This window comes from Rhea pennata, chromosome 1 (genome assembly GCF_028389875.1).
Source record: "Rhea pennata isolate bPtePen1 chromosome 1, bPtePen1.pri, whole genome shotgun sequence".
Lineage (NCBI taxonomy): Eukaryota > Metazoa > Chordata > Aves > Rheiformes > Rheidae > Rhea > Rhea pennata.
In genome coordinates, this window is record NC_084663.1 from 16096101 (window position 1) to 16114997 (window position 18897).

An 18897-nucleotide genomic window follows, 5' to 3' on the forward strand; every position below is an offset into this window, starting at 1 on the left:
TCAATTTTGATGTTATTTTCTTAATGTGCATATAAAATGAACTATTTAGTCAAATCATCCAACAAATTTAAAAAAGCAACCTTTTGTTCCTCTGTCTTCTTAAATATTGCTCTTTTAAATGAGTCTGAGTAACTGGTAGATCTAAATCTGAAATAAGTAACTCATGTTTTTTCAGAGTAATTTTAAACAACATAGCCATATAATAGCCTTGATTGAACAAGATAATAAAACACTATCAGTCTAACATATATTTTTATATACAGAGAGCAGTCTAAATCAGAATAGAGATTCAAACAATTACTATTTTTAAAGGAAACAGTTTAGATCCGGATCTCATTTTTGCAGATTAATAACACAGTAAGAGAGAGGTGCAGCTGTACTGTTCATTAAAAAAACAAAATGGAAAAGTAAAGTGTTAGTTATCATAGGAATAATGCAGCAATGAAATACCAGCAACCACTGCATAGCGAAAAAGAGTATGCTGGAAATGGTCTTCATCAAAACTGAACTGACTGCAATTCTGACCATCTCTACTCAAGTTGTAAACAGTGAAAAAAACATGGTTAACAAGGGTCAGTATACAAAATCTTAATATAACTGCATTGCTCAACCAGGACTAACATCAGACTGAAAGCAATACATGAGTAATGCTCACTCTTGGATTGACTCCACCAAATGAAAATAAAACATCTGTAGCAGAATTAAAATATATAAAAATATAAAAAAATATATAAAATATATAAAAAAAATATATAAAATATATATATAACCCAGATTACCTATTGTAGCCCTAGAATCATTAAGATGCTAAGCAAAAACTTAGCAGCATGATTTCAAGCCACATCTAGTCAGTTTTGAATTAGTGAAATTCTGATTTCTTCAGAATTTACACTGCTGTAATTAAAAAAAGCAAGCCTAACTCGTCATCTCTTTAATATTACTCCTTTCTTTTTATCAGTCAATTCAAAATATTGTCAGAACATGCAAATTATTCTTCTGCACAACATCTTGTGCCATTTCACGTACAAAATGGTGCTAATCATGTCTTTGCATGTCTGCAGGTATTTTCATATCTAGTATTACACATATATGTCTTGCTTCATCTTATTGGTTTTATTCGCTGAAGAGCTCCTTTCCTCCTTCCCTCCCTCAGAAAAAAATCTGCAGCAAATTCACTGTTTACCAACAACTTCCTGGAAAATGGAAAACCATTCTGTAAAACATTTATTGCTTAATACCTTGATATTAAAAAGCCATGGCTTCATAGCATCCACCTCTGCTTGTCCTTTGCTGAGATCATATACAGCAAGATATAAAGCTCTTTGGGTCATAAAGTGAGGATGGGTGCTGTAGAACTCCTCTTGTCCTGACGATAGAAAATACTCATGGTCTAGGACTTCTCTTATGAACATCTCCAGATCACAAAAAAGCAGCAGAACATCACTTGTTCTCAGATCACTACTCCACAAATGAAATTAATGCTTACAAAAAATTATCTAAATGGACAGTAAATCTATAACAACACTGAATTTTAGGTAGGTACTCTGAGGTATCTCACTGACTGAACTGTAATGCTGAAGTAAGAAAACTAGTTTCAAATCAAGAGATGCAAGTTCCAATAAACTGCATAGACATGGTCACTGCAAAGAGAAATTGGAAGGTCACAATTCACCACTGAATTTTCTACATATCAAAATTTTAACTCTTTCTTTTTTAAATTCTTCCCTCCCTTCCTCCCATCCTTCCAGCAACTGCAAAATAATAGAGGACTAAATTCACATGATTAAGTTCTTAAAATCACAGTATGTCTTAACTGAAATTGGATATTTAACTTGAATGTTTCTCCTCTGTGTCTCTGCATTGTAGTATATGCTGTATTTAAATGATCACACAGCTAGTTTCTCACTGTTCTGAATTCATGATTCTAGAGCGCTATGGTTGAAATGAGGGATCAGACCAATCTGGTGATGAGAAATTCCTAAGGCTTTATGTGAAATTTGAAGTATTAACTGAAAATTTCCAGAATTCACTAATTCATAACTAGTCATTTGACTTCTGACATAAGTTTGCATGATTCTACTGTCTACAGTTTGAAATTTTACAGGCTGATTCTAAGCATAAGAAATGCATTACTGTATTAGAAAAGACCATAATAAAGTTAAACAAGCTCTTGAAATACCTGCAAAATCCCAGACATTTAATATTAGCTCTTTCTTCATTTTGCCTTTCCCTTGAATGATCCAGTCTTTCACATCAATGCCTACTGTAGCTTTTGGAGACCCCAATTCTGTTCGTTTGCACTTCATTAGTTGTTGTAGCAGTGTTGTTTTCCCACTGCCAGTATTCCCAACAATCATGAGTTTCATTCTGTTATAAGGTACAGCCTTCTTCAGTCTTTGTTGAAGAAATCTGGCATAAAAGATAGTTTGCAAAACTCACCTAAGTATTTAATAATGAAACCAACAAAAGAACCCAAGGTCAAGCAAAAATCCTAACAGACATCATTTACTTCAAATTTTAAATATCTGTTTGATATTACTGAGATTTTTACAGCCTATTCTAATTTCTGATTCAGAACTCAAGGCTTAATTCACAATGTGTCTTTTTGTTTTGTAATTACTCCAGAATGTGCTCTGTGCAATGCTCTTAGTAACACAAAAAACATGTAAGAAACAATTCATCACACAGTTTATAGAAGCATGAAATAATATGATTATATTATTATATGGTTATAATCTACTTTATGTATGTTTGTACAGTAACAGAGCCACAGTTAAGCTGGGTATCATTTGACAGATCAGCAATTCCTTTCAAAAGGGTATGTTGGTTCCTTACTGCTGACTACATACCCCAAGAAAGCAAAACAAAAATGCTCAAGAACAATATGGCAACAAACCTGATAATGTCTCTGGCTTTGTATCCCACATGTTTGAAGTCTAAATTAAGATGTAGTCCATCCAAAGGAAGATCCCAGATTTTAGACAGCTTTCCCATTTCATCTGGAAAGAATCTCAAATCGGGATTATGACTTAGGTCCAGAGAAGTCAAGTTTTCTAGGAAACCAATTTCAGGAGGAACCTAGATAAAAGAATATTTAATGGACAGCTAAGCATTTAAAAAATAAGCCTTTGTTTTTATGAGCATAAATTCCTTACGTATTTAATAAAACTAGGTGTTATTTTTACAGTTGTACTTTTTTTAAATAAATAGAGTTAACATTCTTGACAAAGGAGCTCATAATGAATTTATGAAAACTGATTATATGACACAGTTGACATAGAAAAGCTTAATATGGTGAGTCTCATTTATCATTTTATTAACAGAATTTTCACTGATATGAGAGGGTGACATGAGTCAAATGAACATTGCAAACCTGCATTAAATTGAAAAGTGATTTCATTTTTTTGAGATAGAATCTCATACTTTACCTCCTTTAACTTGTTATGAGACAGGTGTAGTTTCTCTAGCCTAGACCATGCAGACGCCTTTTCACTCAAGTCCAAGACCCCTATTTGATTGTGATTAAATAATAGCTCCCTTAAGTTTAATGATTTCCAGTGCACTGGCCCAGGCAGGCTTATGATCTCATTTTGGCTTAAGTCTACTGATCGCAAACTAAAAATATGAAAATATAAAAGAGAAAAGTTAGCAAATGAAATAAAACTGAGATTAATTTGGAATATATGAAGTTTTAATAAACAAATAAATGGAGTAGATATTAGAACAGAGTCTTCTGAGAGGAATGTAGATGGGAAGATAGAAAATTACTACTACAAGCAAAAGTAATTAAGAAGATATTATAAATAGATTTTCATTATCTCAGATTAAAAAATAAGAAAATATAAATACAAACGAGTAAAGTATGCTCTCAATCTATGAATGAAATTTTCTAATTATTAAAACAAACTCACAGGTTGTACTAGGTTATATGTTTCAGACTGAAGATTAATGAATCAATTTAAATTAGTGCACATGCATGTTTTGGAGATAACAGTACACTTTTTTCCTCTTTCTGCAACACATAGATATGCATGGCTTTGTTCAGATTAGTAGATAGACACAGACAAATATTGTTCACACTTCTATAACGCAAATACTCCCTAATTCAACTGTGGACAATAGTTGCCAAAGTTTATGCCCAGGTATCAGAGAACAGAATTTGGCTCATGGTTCCAGTTACACGTGAGCACAGGACCGTGAAGCACACTGGTATGTGCAACATCAAATTTACCAGAGTAAATGTATTTGAAACGTTAATTTCAATCTAACATAACACTAATAAGTATTTTCATGTGCTTTATACTTTTCATTTTTTGAAAAAAAAGCAATAGGGAAGCTCCTGATATTATCAAGATTCCCTTTATAGTCTATGGAGCCTCACTTAACCTAAGTGATCTGAATCATTCTCTTTCTTGCTCCTAACTGAGGAGATTAACATCATATGGTATGGATATCTTACTGTGCTTTTCTCAGAATGTTTCTATGAATACATATTTGTGCACAGCTATCTATCTATTTATCTCTCTCTCTCTCTCTCTCTCTCTCTCTACATATGGATAAATTATATAGTTCAACTATGTGCATGCACAAGAACCACATAATAAAGTACCTGGATTACAAATATTTCTTTTTAATAAGCCATCTGTTGGACAAATATGTTGTTTTTATTTCACTGTGGCATGAACAACACCAAGAAATTAATTCAACTCCTTATTGACTTGTGTGGTCTAGGAGACATGGAACCTGAAAGCTGCATCTTTTTCAATACATCCACCGGATTTGCTGCTGTGAGTTTAAACAACAGCATGCTAGTACAGCATTTGGTTAGTCATGTTAATAAGAACATACTCTATTTAAATTTGATTAATATAACCCACTAGTCTTTCTTTTTAAGTATTGGAACTGTCACATACATAGCCTAACAATACTGTCCAAATCTGATTGTTTCTGCACTCAGAAGAATTTGCTTATTCTTTCCTCCCACTCTCCATCTCAGCTTTATTAGACCCACTTTCTTCAGTTGTCTTGTAGGCATCAGTTCTCTTTCTTGACCTGCTCCCCCTCATGGTGCCATCAGCACCCCCATCTGCCCACATTTATCAGACAACTGATCATCCCTTCCAGTTACTCCTCCTACCATCTGATTCTAGTGATCTGTTAAGGTCAGGAACTTCTAAAAAAAAAAAGTGGAAGTTCTGATTTCCATGAGTAATGGTTTGAAGGTAAAGAAAAAGAAATGTCACATGCATTTCTATCACAATTCTATCTAGGGTAAGTGTCATTCTCTGAGAATAAATATCTTGTTATATTTGGGAAGTGAAAAACTGATCTCAGTAGCCTTGTGCAAAAATCTGAAGCTGCAGAACTTGTTGAAAAGGAAAAGTCACCAGTATCTTTTTACAGTGTTGGTATTAAGAAAAAGATAAATTAATTCTGGTCTTCTAAGTAAGAACTGTCAGCTTCAGCAGTCAAGGAAGATATTTTTAATTTGTGTAGTCTGGACTTATCTGAGGAGTAGCATTTCTCCAAATAACGAAGAAAATGTGACTGTTTGACTTCAGTTAAAAGCTGTTAAGTTTTAGATTCAATCTTTTAAAGAGGATTTCCTGAAAATGAGTAAAATATACTGAATTTTCTACTTAACGAAAGCCTTGCCATTAGATTTTATTCATCAAGAACATGACTAACTTCAATAAGTAAAATAATAACTTACTGTGGTAGAAGAAGAATTGTTTCTGGAACATTAATAAAATGATTTTGAGATAATTTCAAACTTGTTATGCTGGATGACAAATCAGGTATTGTTTCTAGAACAGAAAAAGGGGTTAATCCCACTTTTTTCAGCATTACTTTAATTATTTTTAAAGTTAGAATTTTCTAGAATCAGAGACAGATTAAAAGGTCGTCTATCATCTTATATACATAGGTCCTTATACAAGCTGCCAAGGGCAGAATCTGAACGTTACTTTTAAGCTCTTTTAAAACTGAACTCCCAACACGAAAGAAGTGTAGAACAGAATTAAAGTATGGGCTTTTATCACATTACATTCTATTATACTTGTGTCATATCGGCACTAAACACTGAAGTAATCTTCACACTTTACTGTATTGCCAGTATTCCTATCATTCACTCAGTGTGTGGTAGGTCATAAGCACATAAAAAAAACTTTTTGATTCAACTGTGTTTATTCACTGCACATGTAAGACCTACCTTCCAAAACACTATGACAATAAGAGATTTCAAAATAGAAAATTTTATATCCTGAAGAGGGAAATAAATTCTAAAAATAACTTACAAACTCCCACAATATCTTAAGATTTCATTTATATCATCTTTCATAGGTAAATTAATTTTGAAGCTTTTGCACCCTTAAGCTACTAAAAAAATTCTGGGCTCAATTCAATTGCTTAAATACAGGAGTCTAGTGAAATGGTGAGCTGCTTCGTGGTACCTGAGCTATCAGCACATAGCATGGAAATACAACACAGGATCAAAGGAAGACCTGCATTCTCTGGACCAGTAGCCACAAGCCAAGTGGAATACTTCAGGGCATCTCAACTGACAAATGTATTTAAGTGACTAAATAAAACACCTTTTCAGAAGTCAATGCTGGATATAGTGTGATAATAATTGATATGTACTTCAGTACAGTATTGGGCTTTTTTTTTTTTCAAGCTAACTTTAAACAATTTCACTCTGTCTTGAACCTTACACAATGGTATGTATCATCCCAACCACACTCAACCATTTTTAGAGCATCCACTACAAAGACAGTTATGCTGAGTCACACCAAAGGTCCACCTAGCCCTATATATTGTTTGCAATAGTGATCAAAAGCTGATGCCTAGGGAAGAGTTTAAATAAGGATAAGCATAGGTTTCCCTTGACTGTCCTCTGAGACAACTGCTGGTGGCTAAGAATTCTGTGACTTGGAAAGGTTTCTAAAAGGTGGATTCTGCTTCCTTAGGTGCTTACCAAGGGCATTCATCCTGGCATTGAACAGCTCCAGCTTCATACAGCCCGCGAAGAAATTCTCAGCAAGGGTTGAAATATTGTTCTTACTAATGTTTAAAATTTTCAGCTCTTTCAAGCATACAGGTGAACATAAGCAGGAAATTTTGTTTCTATGATAACAAGAAGAAAAAGAAATCCATGTAACACCCAGAAACCATTAACTAAAAAGGAAAAGTAGAGTATCGACCAGACATTGCCATTCCTACACAGATAACTAAAACTAAGAATTTCATCTAAATAAACACTGACCAGCCAACAAGAATACTGGAATATGCAGTAACATGAAATAACGATGACTGATACTTGGGTTATTTTAATTAATCTGTAGAACAAATTTCAGAAAGTATAATAAGGTGTCATTTCCCGATTAATGCCGTTCAAACCCACAGAAAAGGCAGTGATACATTTGTGAGTACATCTGTTTACTAAAGATGTTTTTCTGCAGGATTATGATCACAGAATGATGGTCAAGTAGAAAAAAAAATGAAAATTCCATAGGCGTAATTTAGGATTTATATGTTATGGTACAATGTATTCTAAAAAAGAACAACATTGGAAAGAGGCTGGAAAAAGACAGGGATAAAAAGGACCACACATCATTCTTTTGCAAGGGTAATATTGCTAAAATAATATTAAAAATCCACCTAAAGAGGAATTGCAATAAGATTGCAAATTTAAAATCTTCACTTTAGGGAATTTGATTTGATTCTTTAATACTGTTTGTTTTAGTTACGTATCTTGTTATCTTTATTCTGTGTGGTAAAAAATATCACACTCATTAAAAATAACAAATTAAGGGAGATATATGAGACTATCAGTAGTTTACAGAACTATCAATAATAGTATTTGTAAGAATTCCCTCTATGGTACGAGTTATTTCACTCACTAACAAGTATAGTAAGAAGTGCTGGTAAACCAAAATTTTGTATTTTCTCTAGTTTTGTCATTTAAAATATACTCACATCAATAAGCATAATTTCATGAATCATAATTTCAAATAACTCTTGGTTTTGAAATACAGTCAAAATAATTTACATAACAGAAAAAGTAGCTAAATGTTAGGCAACACAAAGAACCCTTTGGATGAGTAGTACAACAGTAAAAATAATGCTGTTATATGACATTTTCAGTATGTCATTGAAAATGTCTTCTTGTGCCATGCTATTAAATTCTATCAAAGCTAACAGATTAAATTACTTTGTAATTTAACAATTAAAATTACAGTAATTTACATACTTAGAAAATAACAACAATGCTTAATTACTGATTAAATTATCTTTTCTGTGCAATAACAGTATTATTCAAGATGACAAAGACATTATTTTCTGCTATGCTTGTTATACTACTGTCCATTTATTGGTACTATTCTTACCCTTCTAGCAATAGTTGTTCCAGGTTTTCTGCAACATTTGCAAGAAATTCAGGAATGCACACCAGCTGATTGTATGATAGATTAAACTGCTTTAGAGTTGGACATTTGAAGCAAGAATCCAAAGCAAAAGAAGGTCCAATGTCATTTCGAGAGATATCAAGGTTTGCAATACAATTCATTTTCAGTAAATAAATAGGAAAAGATGTAAATCGATTACTGTGCAAATCCAAGTATGTCAAACATTTCAAGTTCTGAAAGAAAAGAATAATTTGTTTTTAAAAAATGATTTTGTAAGTTCTAAAATGAGTTATTTGTTATGCAATTTATTAATTTAATTATATTTGTCTTACTGGGAAAAATAGCAGAGAACAGCAGTTACACTAAAGGAATCCATAATATTTGTATATAAAACATACAGCATTCCATAAAATTAACTCAGTTGCATGAAATTTGACATGAATTGCCTGCAGTTCTCATTTCCATTTATTTAATTACATTACTCACTGTAGTGCACACATCTTAGAGCAGTCCTTTGCAGTAAATGGTTTTAAAAGTTCCATGAATATGTCTATACCTCTAGCTGCACATAAATCCACTGAATAAAAATTAAGTGCAAAATTAAGTATGCAAAAATATATACCCATATTAATGAGTAGTATTAGTATGAGTATATTGTTGGAGACAAGCAATGTATTGTAGATAATCTCAACTCATATTACATAAAATTATGCAGAATTACTTCACAAAGTTGTTGTGGAATGTTTGTAAGAGCATTTTGGTGGAGCTCCAGTTTCTCAAGATGTTCCAGGTGACTAATTAAACAGCTATTCTGGCTGATGGCATCAATGTTCTCCAGCTCGTTTGATGAAAGATCTAAAGATTTAATATATTCTTTCTCTGAGATCAGTGATGAAAGACTGTCTGATGGCCTTAAATGTGGAGAGAATTTTGAGATTCCTTCTATTAAAACAAAAGCATAGGAAAATACAATCATTTAGTAGTATTATTTCATTTATCAAGTAATTAAAATTAAGATCAATCATCTTGGGATCAAAAAGTGTATGAGATAGTGAATTTCTCAATATTGGTTAACATAAAATTCAATGAAGACTTTTATTAAGAGACAAATTTGTAAAACTAGGGAAGAGACAGACACTTTTGGGCTGTACAACAGAAGAAACAGCTTTCCAAAACCAATAAGGACACTCATGAAATTATATTGTCTGCAGAATTCTACACAAATTATTTGTGAAGCCCAGGAAGAAGATATTTCACTACATATGCACTATTTGTATTCTACTCCAGTATTTCAAAATGTATCTTTCTCTTATACACAAATACACAATCTATAAAATCTTTGCATGTTATACTTGTATAATATACTTGTATATACTCACAAGGCTGAAAATCTGTTATAAGTGTTAAATTCTATAATTTACTTACTGGGAGATTCATCTGAAAGCAGTAATTTTCTTCTTTGTTTCACTAATGGTTCATAATCTGAGCCAGGTCCCTGGAAAATTCCAGAACAGAACAAAAAAAGAACAGGTATAGATATATGCTGATATCTGATATCATTTCTTGTGATTGTCATTTCTTTTGGTAAGAACTTCCAGGGGTAGCAAAAAACATCTCAAAAAATAACAATAGGTCACACCTTCAAAAGAATTACTGATACATGCAGTATGAAACAATAATAGATTTTGAATGTATTGGAAGCAGTGCATTTTTGGCAACCTAAAATGACTTTCATTAGGGTGAGGTGAGACGATGCAGATGGATATTTATAGAGACTAACTTAATTCTCAGAAAGTTAAGTCTCTCTATTTTCCTTTTGTAACCAATGGAAATAGGTGAGCTCATTCAAACGAAGATGACACTGATTACACTGATTTGTCCTCTCTGAAATCTCCCTTCACTCATCAGGCAGTAGATTAGCTTTACTAGAGGATAGTTAGTCTTTGTAAATTGGCCCTCAGCTTTTGATTTGCATTTGTACAGTATTAAAATATCAGACTGGAAATTTGAGCAATTTACAAAAACATGTATGTTTTTATTGAGCATACATTTTGCTGCTATAAACTCTCATCTATACAGTGACCTGAATTAGAGGACAGTAATTGCACAACAGTAGAAGGGAATACTAAATCGTAACAGTGAGAAAATGACCCGTATGGTTACAAGACGTTTTCTAACGCTTGACTATTAGTACTTTTACAATACACAACACAGATGGATTTAATAGGAAGGAAATTTTCCTGGAAGGAAAAAGAACCTGACTTACCACAGAGTAGGAATGGCGCGGCAACGTAGGAGAACCTCTTTGCAAGGCTGTTTCCCTACAGTGTAAATCAGCGACTGCAATGGAATTGGACTTCTTTTTTATAAAAAATGAACCTTCACTTCCTACCACAAAGCGGTAACACAGGAGAGGAGAAAAATAAGAAAATGTATTTAAAGCTGAGACTTAGAATTCAACTGTAACGCAGATAACGCAGATGCAGACATACAAAGGAGAGAGACATTTCAAACACGTCAATCTTAGCAGCAGCTCATTGCTTAATTCTGTGTGCAACATGCTGAGAATGCTAACATGTCCTATTACAACCTGACATGCTCCAAACAGGAACTGCAGCTTGTTACATTGATGCTTTATTATTAAAATTTCCAACCAGTTGGTATTGTTTATGTTTACATAGCACATTTTTGTGCTACTGCAGTGCAAAGTATACTTTTATTTAAATTTTATTTTAAAATACATTTGCACTCCTATGTTTACTGAGTACTACCAAAGCCAATCTGGGGTAATCTGCATGCACTTACTATTCCTCCCTTCAGAACTGCCTAAAAATCACTCCTAATTTCCAGGTAATTCCTAAAATCATTCCTGTTGGTAGAGTCAATACTTTTTACCATAATTTACCCATAACTTAACAACTTTTCTATGTGGGACAACAAATAGTACCTATCAGTATCACGTGTCTGTGCTATAGTACTACAGTAATGAAAAAATGGCACCAAATGATGCAAAAGAAGAGAACAAAAAAGAGAATTAACAAAAAATCCTTAGGATTCTGATTCCAAAATACAAATTGTTCATCTGTGATGATTTCAGGTAGCCAGCACTTCTAAAATACAACAGTGACATCTGAATAAACAAAAGGCATGATAAGACCACTTACCGTTTTTATCAAAATACAGATTTTATATGCAGAAATGCTGTTTTTTACAAGTTAAAGGCATGCAGATTTCCTGCCAAGAATGATGCTGGATTGAATACAGAGTTGTCATCTATACTGATGGCAAGTACAGATGACAATTAAAGCAATTGATTCAACTGTCAATTAAATTGACATTTTAATTAAATCAATTGAATTTAAATTAATAGATTTAATTAAATCAATTTAATTATTTTAAAATTTAAGTTTAAATTTTAAAATTTGATCAATTGGGTGAAAAAGCACAGCTGGATCTGGCACAGACCACCCATCCACGGGGTCTGAGAGGCAAATCAGAGTTAGGGAATCACAGTGGAGATAGTATTTCTAAAAAATATCTGTAATATTCACAATCAACATTGCTATCTGTAGCAATATAGGTTGAGAGACTGGAAGGGATAGAGCAATCTAATATCCTTATGATATTTAAGGATATCAACTACCTTGATCAATTAAAGATCTTTGTGACAGACCTTACTTCACCTAATTTGTATGTTAACAATATAATCCTCTATAATAGATGTAGATGGGTGGTCTTTATTTATGGATAGTCCAAGGAACATAGCATTTCTAGATCACAATTGATCTGGTTTATTTATGATTATTTATGATGAGATGAATCGTGGTCTTGAAGCTTTTTTTTTTTTTTTTTTTTTTTTTTTTACCATTGACTATAAATAGAATCTACAAGACTAGCTCAGAAACAGACATCAAAACAGTTGATGTCTAAATTTTTTTGGATGAATCCCACTCTTTCTCTCTATAGGAAAGCAACTCAACATGTGAAGAACTGATCTGAAGTTGATAATCTAATTAAACGTTTTAAGGTCCTAATTTTGTATATAAAGACACATACTTACACACTATGACCTATTTTTCAAAGGGAACATAAAATTTTAGGTAAGATTTTTGCACGAGAAGTGTCTTTAAACTCAAATACAAACAAGCAACTGATTTATGGGGTTTTTTTGCATCCTGCTTATTCCTCAGATGATAGTTTCACAGTTACCTAATTACTTTAAAGGAATTTGTAGCTACTGTCTAGCCCTGGCATGCTAGATTGGGATTATAAAAAGACAAAATTACAAGAAAACAATTACCTTCACTATCAATATCATCATTTAAAGGGAAAACACTGTCCACTAATGGGTCAGAAATTAAATTCCAGTCATAGTTTTTATCCATTCCATCTTCAGAGAAGTTCAAATCAGAGTAGAGTCTTGATTTATCCTCTGAAATATTCTTCATTTGGTATCTTAGTACCATTCTTGCCAGTGCAGAACCTGCATCTAGAAATCAAGAAAATAATATATTCTCAAAGAAATTCATATCTCATTAAAAACAATAACAGAAATACCTGATTGATTTTATTTTCAAGGTTTTACAGTCATTCAACAACCGAGCACTAGAAGAGATCCTCAGTGAAGATCTTCACCTAAAACACTAATATAACACCATCAAGAATTATTTACACATTTAGTGTAGCGAATTCTATGTATACTCACTTTGTTTTCTTAAAGGAGTAAGTTTTTCTGGGAACAAAGGAATGAGCCAGGAAGGTTCAAGTCTTCCAATACCAAATCCTCCAAGACATATACTGCTGTTGGCTACATCAAGGCTAAGCTTCTTTAAGAGCAAGCTGATGATTTGGCTATCTCCTTTCTTTATACTGATGGTTAAAGCACATCGAACATCCTGCTCTCGAGCACCATTGGCTAATAGCAATTCTACCAATTTAGGATTATTTCCTTTCTCACAAACCTAAAATAGAAAAACAATTAAAAAATTATGTGAGGAACCTGAACAATAGCTTAGATTGCGGTAAGAAATTCAACTCAAATTCACATTCATTGTATTTTTAAGATCATGGCTACTTTTCAATTACACAAACCCCTAACTTCAGTTAGGGGTTACACCTTAGGCAGGTGTATACCTGCCTAAGGGATTTGAATACCAACTTCCACTTTCCAAAGTCTTTGACGAAAATATGGCAAATACCTCAGATATGTATTTGTAATTTCTGCCATGAATGCACACAGCTATTCAGCCAAAATGAAGAGTAATGTGTGTATTTTGATTAACGCATAGTGTCTATAGCACCCTCATATCAGTTTAATAGACAAAACAAACTTGGTTGTTATGGTATTTTGGTATCAGATGAAAGCACAGTAATGGTGAGACTTACAACCCCTTGCCTCAAACTAGGAAGCTGCCAGGTCCACTGGTTTATTTGGGTTCAGTCAGCTCTATCCCTTCCAGTCTCTCAACTTATATTGCTACAGATAGCAATGTTGATTGTGAATATTAGAAATATTTTTTAGAAATACTATCAGTTACTTTGATATCTCTACTGTGATTCCCTAACTCTGATTTGCCTCTCTCAGACCCCGTGGATGGGTGGTCTGTGCCAGATCCAGCTGTGCTTTTTCACTCAAACAGTTGTGCTGGCAGAACTCTTTATGGGAACACTTTCTAATTCACTTCAGGCAATACTGCTAGGGTTATCTCGGACACAGCATTTTAACTTTTGACACTGAAGCAGAATTAAGCAGTGATCACACAAACCATAAATGCAGTCACATTTAGCAGGGAGCACTTAGACGCAGGTGTGAGTAACAGCCTCATCTGTTGGCATAGCTGAATCCAGATGGGGTGTTTACCCATAGACTTAGTTTAGAAACGAACGCATTTCAAATACTCAAGCTCTGGATATGGCCACTATCCGCATACGGCTCTTTCCTGACAGTGCAACCACAGTCAATCTAAGATTTTATATTTCTTTAGCTATATTGATAGAAAGTCACAACTCCAACCAGAACAGTTAAATTAATGCAAAAACCTATGACTGTAGTGATCCTGAAGTGCTACACAAAATAGAAGAGCTGCCATTCAAGGGCAGGAAATTTTAGGCAAAGCCCTCAATATGGGTCTAAGACAGAGTTTAAGAGTGGGAGTAAGCCCACTGAAACCTATTTCTCCACAGTGCTGCCTGATGGTCTGTACTTTGGCCTCACAGTGCTTGGGAAGAGCTGAATTCAGAGTATCAGTTCCTGGACTGGGCTCTAATGGGCTTGACACCCTCTATACCTGATTTGTTCAAACTGAATGACTGGGAGTTTGGAAAAATTTGGCTCAAGCTTGATTCCTCACAAATACTCCAAAACTAAGGCTAAGTTAATACCAGACTGACCTTGGGTTTGCACATGCACAGTCCAAACAGTCAGAAAGCATGGACTTTAAAATGAACTCGCATCAGAACTGTGCAGGCATATTCTAGAGTGACGAGACTTCTGTGAGCCTCGATACAAAATGAAGGGTATTTCAATGGATGCCATCTGGGCCTCAACTCATCAGGAGCAGCAACAGTTAACAACACTCACGACACTGGCTGCACTAGCAATTGCTGCCTGTGTCCTGACATATACCGGTAGATGCAAAAACAGAAAGGAACCCAAAAGCAGTTTTAAAGCAATACAACTACATATGTTTTCATACACTACCTGACAGATCAAAGAGTTTGTCTTTGTCTTCTTATTAATATCAGCTCCCAGCAAGAGTAAGCATTCAGCCATAACGCTGTTGTATTCGTTACATGCTTTTTCCAGCATCGTATTTTTTAAATCATCATTCTCAGCTATTTTAGCAAAGCATTTACAACACAGGCCTTGAAACTAAATGGAAAGACAAACAAAGTTAGGATTAAAAAAGCATCATAATTTTTCAGATATGGACAGTCAAAAGAGAGAAGATACCTGTTGATTTCGCTGATTAGTGAAACACATAGACATCTGGTAGAAAATGACTGTGTCAAATGATTCATGTACCATACCTGTCGATTTCGCTGATTTGTGAAACACATAGACATCTGGTAAAAAATGACTGTGTCAAATGATTCATGTACCAGCAGCTTTGCAAAACAAGGTGACAAACCAAGGATTGACAAAATTGTATGAAATCCCTACAATCACAATAAAAAGACATAAGAGCAGTAAGTACACTGTTAAAAATGTCATTTTGAAACAAGTCACGCAACAAAATCAGATTTCAACCAAAAATATGCTCTTAATTTTTTTTGTCTGGCTTTTAAACACACAATAATTCACAAATTGGAGAGGATCGGAACAGAAGGCAGGAACACCTGGTGTTTCTGTGTTTACAAGGCTGTAGCTTCACGCTTTTTTCACTGACCCACTTATGCAGACATTAAATGACATTTTGAAAAGCCAAATTGTGCACAGTAGTATCTGGCTACATCCTGCCTGGCAGTGACACACACGCTTGTGATTTCCTGATAATGTACAGAAGGAACAATCTCCTCCTAAGGATGAAGATGCATCCCCCAATCCCAGTACGTTGCTTGACAAGGCTAAATGAAAAACTGAAAGAGTACATCTAGAAACTAATAAGAAAGGCAATAGTATCCTGTGATTCTACAATTAAATTTGCCCAGAAGGTAATGATCTGGGTAAATTACGTAACTCTTTGTCCAAATCTGATTCAGTCTAAATGCCGTTACGTAACTTCCTTATTCCTGCACATTATTTTGATCTATCTCTACACTGGTTGCTAAGTTAAACTTGAAAGTGTTGGGGTGTGTGTGGGGAAACAGAAGTAAAGAAGGAAGACTATATTGTGATATCTCCAGAATGGCCCGAAAGAGAAGTACTGGAACTCTCACAAGCAGCTGATCTCACTAAAAAAAATTAAACTGGCAACAAATGGGGAAAGCTCTGGAAGCAGAGGAAACAGAACATGACTTAGGAGAACTACCCTTACACATTCAAAAGCAGATGCAAAATCCTTCCCTCTGACATAGTATTCCAGTAATATCCTTCTCAAATACAACCTTCGCATACTTACATATTTATATCTCTCTAAATTTTTTAATCTCAGGTGTAACATTAAGCTCATTGCTGCTGACAGAGCTGGGAAGTAAGATACTTTTTATTACTTTTTACAAAAGGATATCAAAACTATAATGATGGTTACCACAAAATGATTATAGATTAAGTGAATGATAGATTGTGATTGGGAAATTTGTTATAGTTTGCAGATCTCAGAAGTCTTAGATAAACACTCAAACCTATAGCTTATGTACTCTGGACTGAACATATGCCTCCAAGAAACCCACCTCTACTACAACCCTATTGATTCTACTTTAAAGGCTTATAGCAATCTTGTAATAAGATCAGAAACAAGTAATTCAAAGAACTACACTTCAAATACATTAAGATAATTTTCCAAAGTATTGCCTTCTTTCACTTTCATCTTTGTACCAAGAAATAACACATACGTGCATCTGGATTTCAGTGACCTCTTTAAATCGTCGTAGAGTGGAAACCAGAACCGCTGACAGAACATGCATAGTTGCAATACACAAATTCTTTCTTGTAATCAAAGAGCCTAGAAGACTCAAACCCAAACATTGTATGTCTAAAAGAAAAAAGAAAGATCAACAGCATTGATTATTCCAATATTCTGAGTGGCATAAACACATAAACCGAGTTTATACTGCTAATATTCTAGAAAGTTATTTGCATAAGCCACTTAAGGGCCAGACATAACAACAAAGTGGCTGAATCTAGGGACTACGCAGTCCTGCAGCCTCTTTCGGCTGTGTAACCTATAGCACATCCAGGACTGAAGAGTGGGACAGGCAAGTACAGCTCCTGCGGTGAATCAGACCCTCCCATTATCATTCACATTCACATCATTCACATTCAAGTAACAGGGTATCTTCTGCACCTTGTTCATCTGGATACATCTGTAGGGTGTGAAGCACAGTGTCAGTAGCTCCTCGCTGGGTTAAAATTTCTAGTGCACCACTGCACTCAGCTACAGAAGTAAGTAGTTTCAATCCACACTTCTGAATGCTGGGGTTTCCAATGAACTAACAGAGAAATCAATATAAAATCAGATCAACAAGCTGTTCTGCTACAATCACAACAGGAAAGTTGTGTGTTTGTTGTTCCTGAAGTATGTGAAATTACAGCTTATGTGACAATAAATCACAATAATTACAATTTCATACAGGTTCCTTTTCAATTTTCAGTTTCTGTTGCTCATAACCTCCCCAGATTTTCATATTTGATCTTGACATATTCCCTAGCTAGTGTTCTACCAGATAGCATGATTTTGTTTTTCTTAAAGCTTTGTTAAAATCATTTACAAGTTTACATCATTTTGCCAGAATAAAGAAAGTAAAAAAATGCATTTTGTCTCTGCTTAAAGAAATTGAACAAAAATGGAGTTCTTTGAAGTCTGAGATGAGTGGCTCAAAACCACAGTGACTACTGAAAAAGCCTCCCCTTCACCACCTCAGGAGCCAGCCTCATATGGGCAGTGAGGTATGCCTTTGGTGGAGAGGCAGAAAGAGCACACCTACTGAGCTCTCTTTCCCAAGATTTTTTAACGTATTTCTTATAGCAATTCAATAACTTATTTGTGACTATTTTCCCTAATTTTATCCATTTCTAGATGGAGAAAACCTAGATGAGGTCTAAATCTGAAAAGGGGATGTGGGTGTCACAGCATTTGGCAAAGTTGCAACAACATTTCAGTGAAGTCATGCCCATCTCTCTCCTTATCCCTTCCCTTGTTTCTCATTGAAGCATGTTTATTTGTTGTCCTTCTGCTTGATTTTGTAGTACCCCACAAAAGAACAAGCCAGATCAGAAAAAGCAATCAAAATGGTCACAAAATACTAAAGACTGTAATGCAGGCTGAAGTTAAACAACATCTTGCCTCCCCTGTCAACATATTCCTGTATCTCTGAATCAAGAAATGTCCTACAGACAGATGAGCACTATTTTGCAAATACATTATTTGCTCTAACTTTTATAATAATTGTGAGAGAGACATAATTTTCCTCAACTGAAAATGTTTGCCAAATTTTAGATTTTTGGCAATTTTTTGGCAAAATCTAAAATTTTAGTGGTTGAGAGACTGCTAAAAATTATGAATTATCACATCCACTTCAGTTGTGGTCATGTAAAGGTCGTAATCCTTGTAGCAGTGGGATTTGTCTGAAGTTAAATACTTCCTATCGTTAGGATTTAAGGTTAATTTGCTGTGCAAGGCACCCAGCACTTTCTCACTATGTTAGGCCTACTGAAAGAGATGCCCTTCACTTTTCAGACTCCCCTCAAGGCACTACGACCACTCTGTTTGCCAGTGGCTGGAAAATCATACGGAATTGAGCGGTTCAAGGAACGGAAACAACTGAGAAACATTGTTTTATTGAAAGCAAACACACACATATGCATGAAGGCCAGCTATGAGGATATCTTTCT

General features: G+C 34.4%; 1 protein-coding gene across 5 annotated transcripts in view; it reads right to left on the reverse strand.

Annotated features, from left to right (window-relative positions):
• The window catches only part of LRRK2 (leucine rich repeat kinase 2), a 71650-nt gene that overhangs the window by 25208 nt on the left and 27545 nt on the right, over nt 1-18897 (reverse strand). For 4 of the 5 annotated variants that reach the window (XR_009959250.1, XM_062582429.1, XM_062582446.1 and 1 more), the window contains exons 15-30: nt 17351-17495; nt 16899-17038; nt 15435-15563; nt 15106-15276; nt 13111-13366; nt 12706-12894; nt 10672-10793; nt 9831-9900; nt 9127-9347; nt 8388-8638; nt 6977-7125; nt 5714-5807; nt 3429-3615; nt 2897-3078; nt 2180-2409; nt 1239-1366 (exon numbers count right to left, since the gene is read on the reverse strand). Coding sequence is in view for 4 of the 5 variants with exons in the window: in XM_062582429.1 (XP_062438413.1) it covers nt 1239-1366; nt 2180-2409; nt 2897-3078; nt 3429-3615; nt 5714-5807; nt 6977-7125; nt 8388-8638; nt 9127-9347; nt 9831-9900; nt 10672-10793; nt 12706-12894; nt 13111-13366; nt 15106-15276; nt 15435-15563; nt 16899-17038; nt 17351-17495 (2664 nt within the window). In the remaining variant the exon portion in view is untranslated. The remainder of the gene's footprint in view (nt 1-1238; nt 1367-2179; nt 2410-2896; nt 3079-3428; nt 3616-5713; nt 5808-6976; nt 7126-8387; nt 8639-9126; nt 9348-9830; nt 9901-10671; nt 10794-12705; nt 12895-13110; nt 13367-15105; nt 15277-15434; nt 15564-16898; nt 17039-17350; nt 17496-18897) is intronic. The other variant, XM_062582438.1, reaches the window with a different exon arrangement.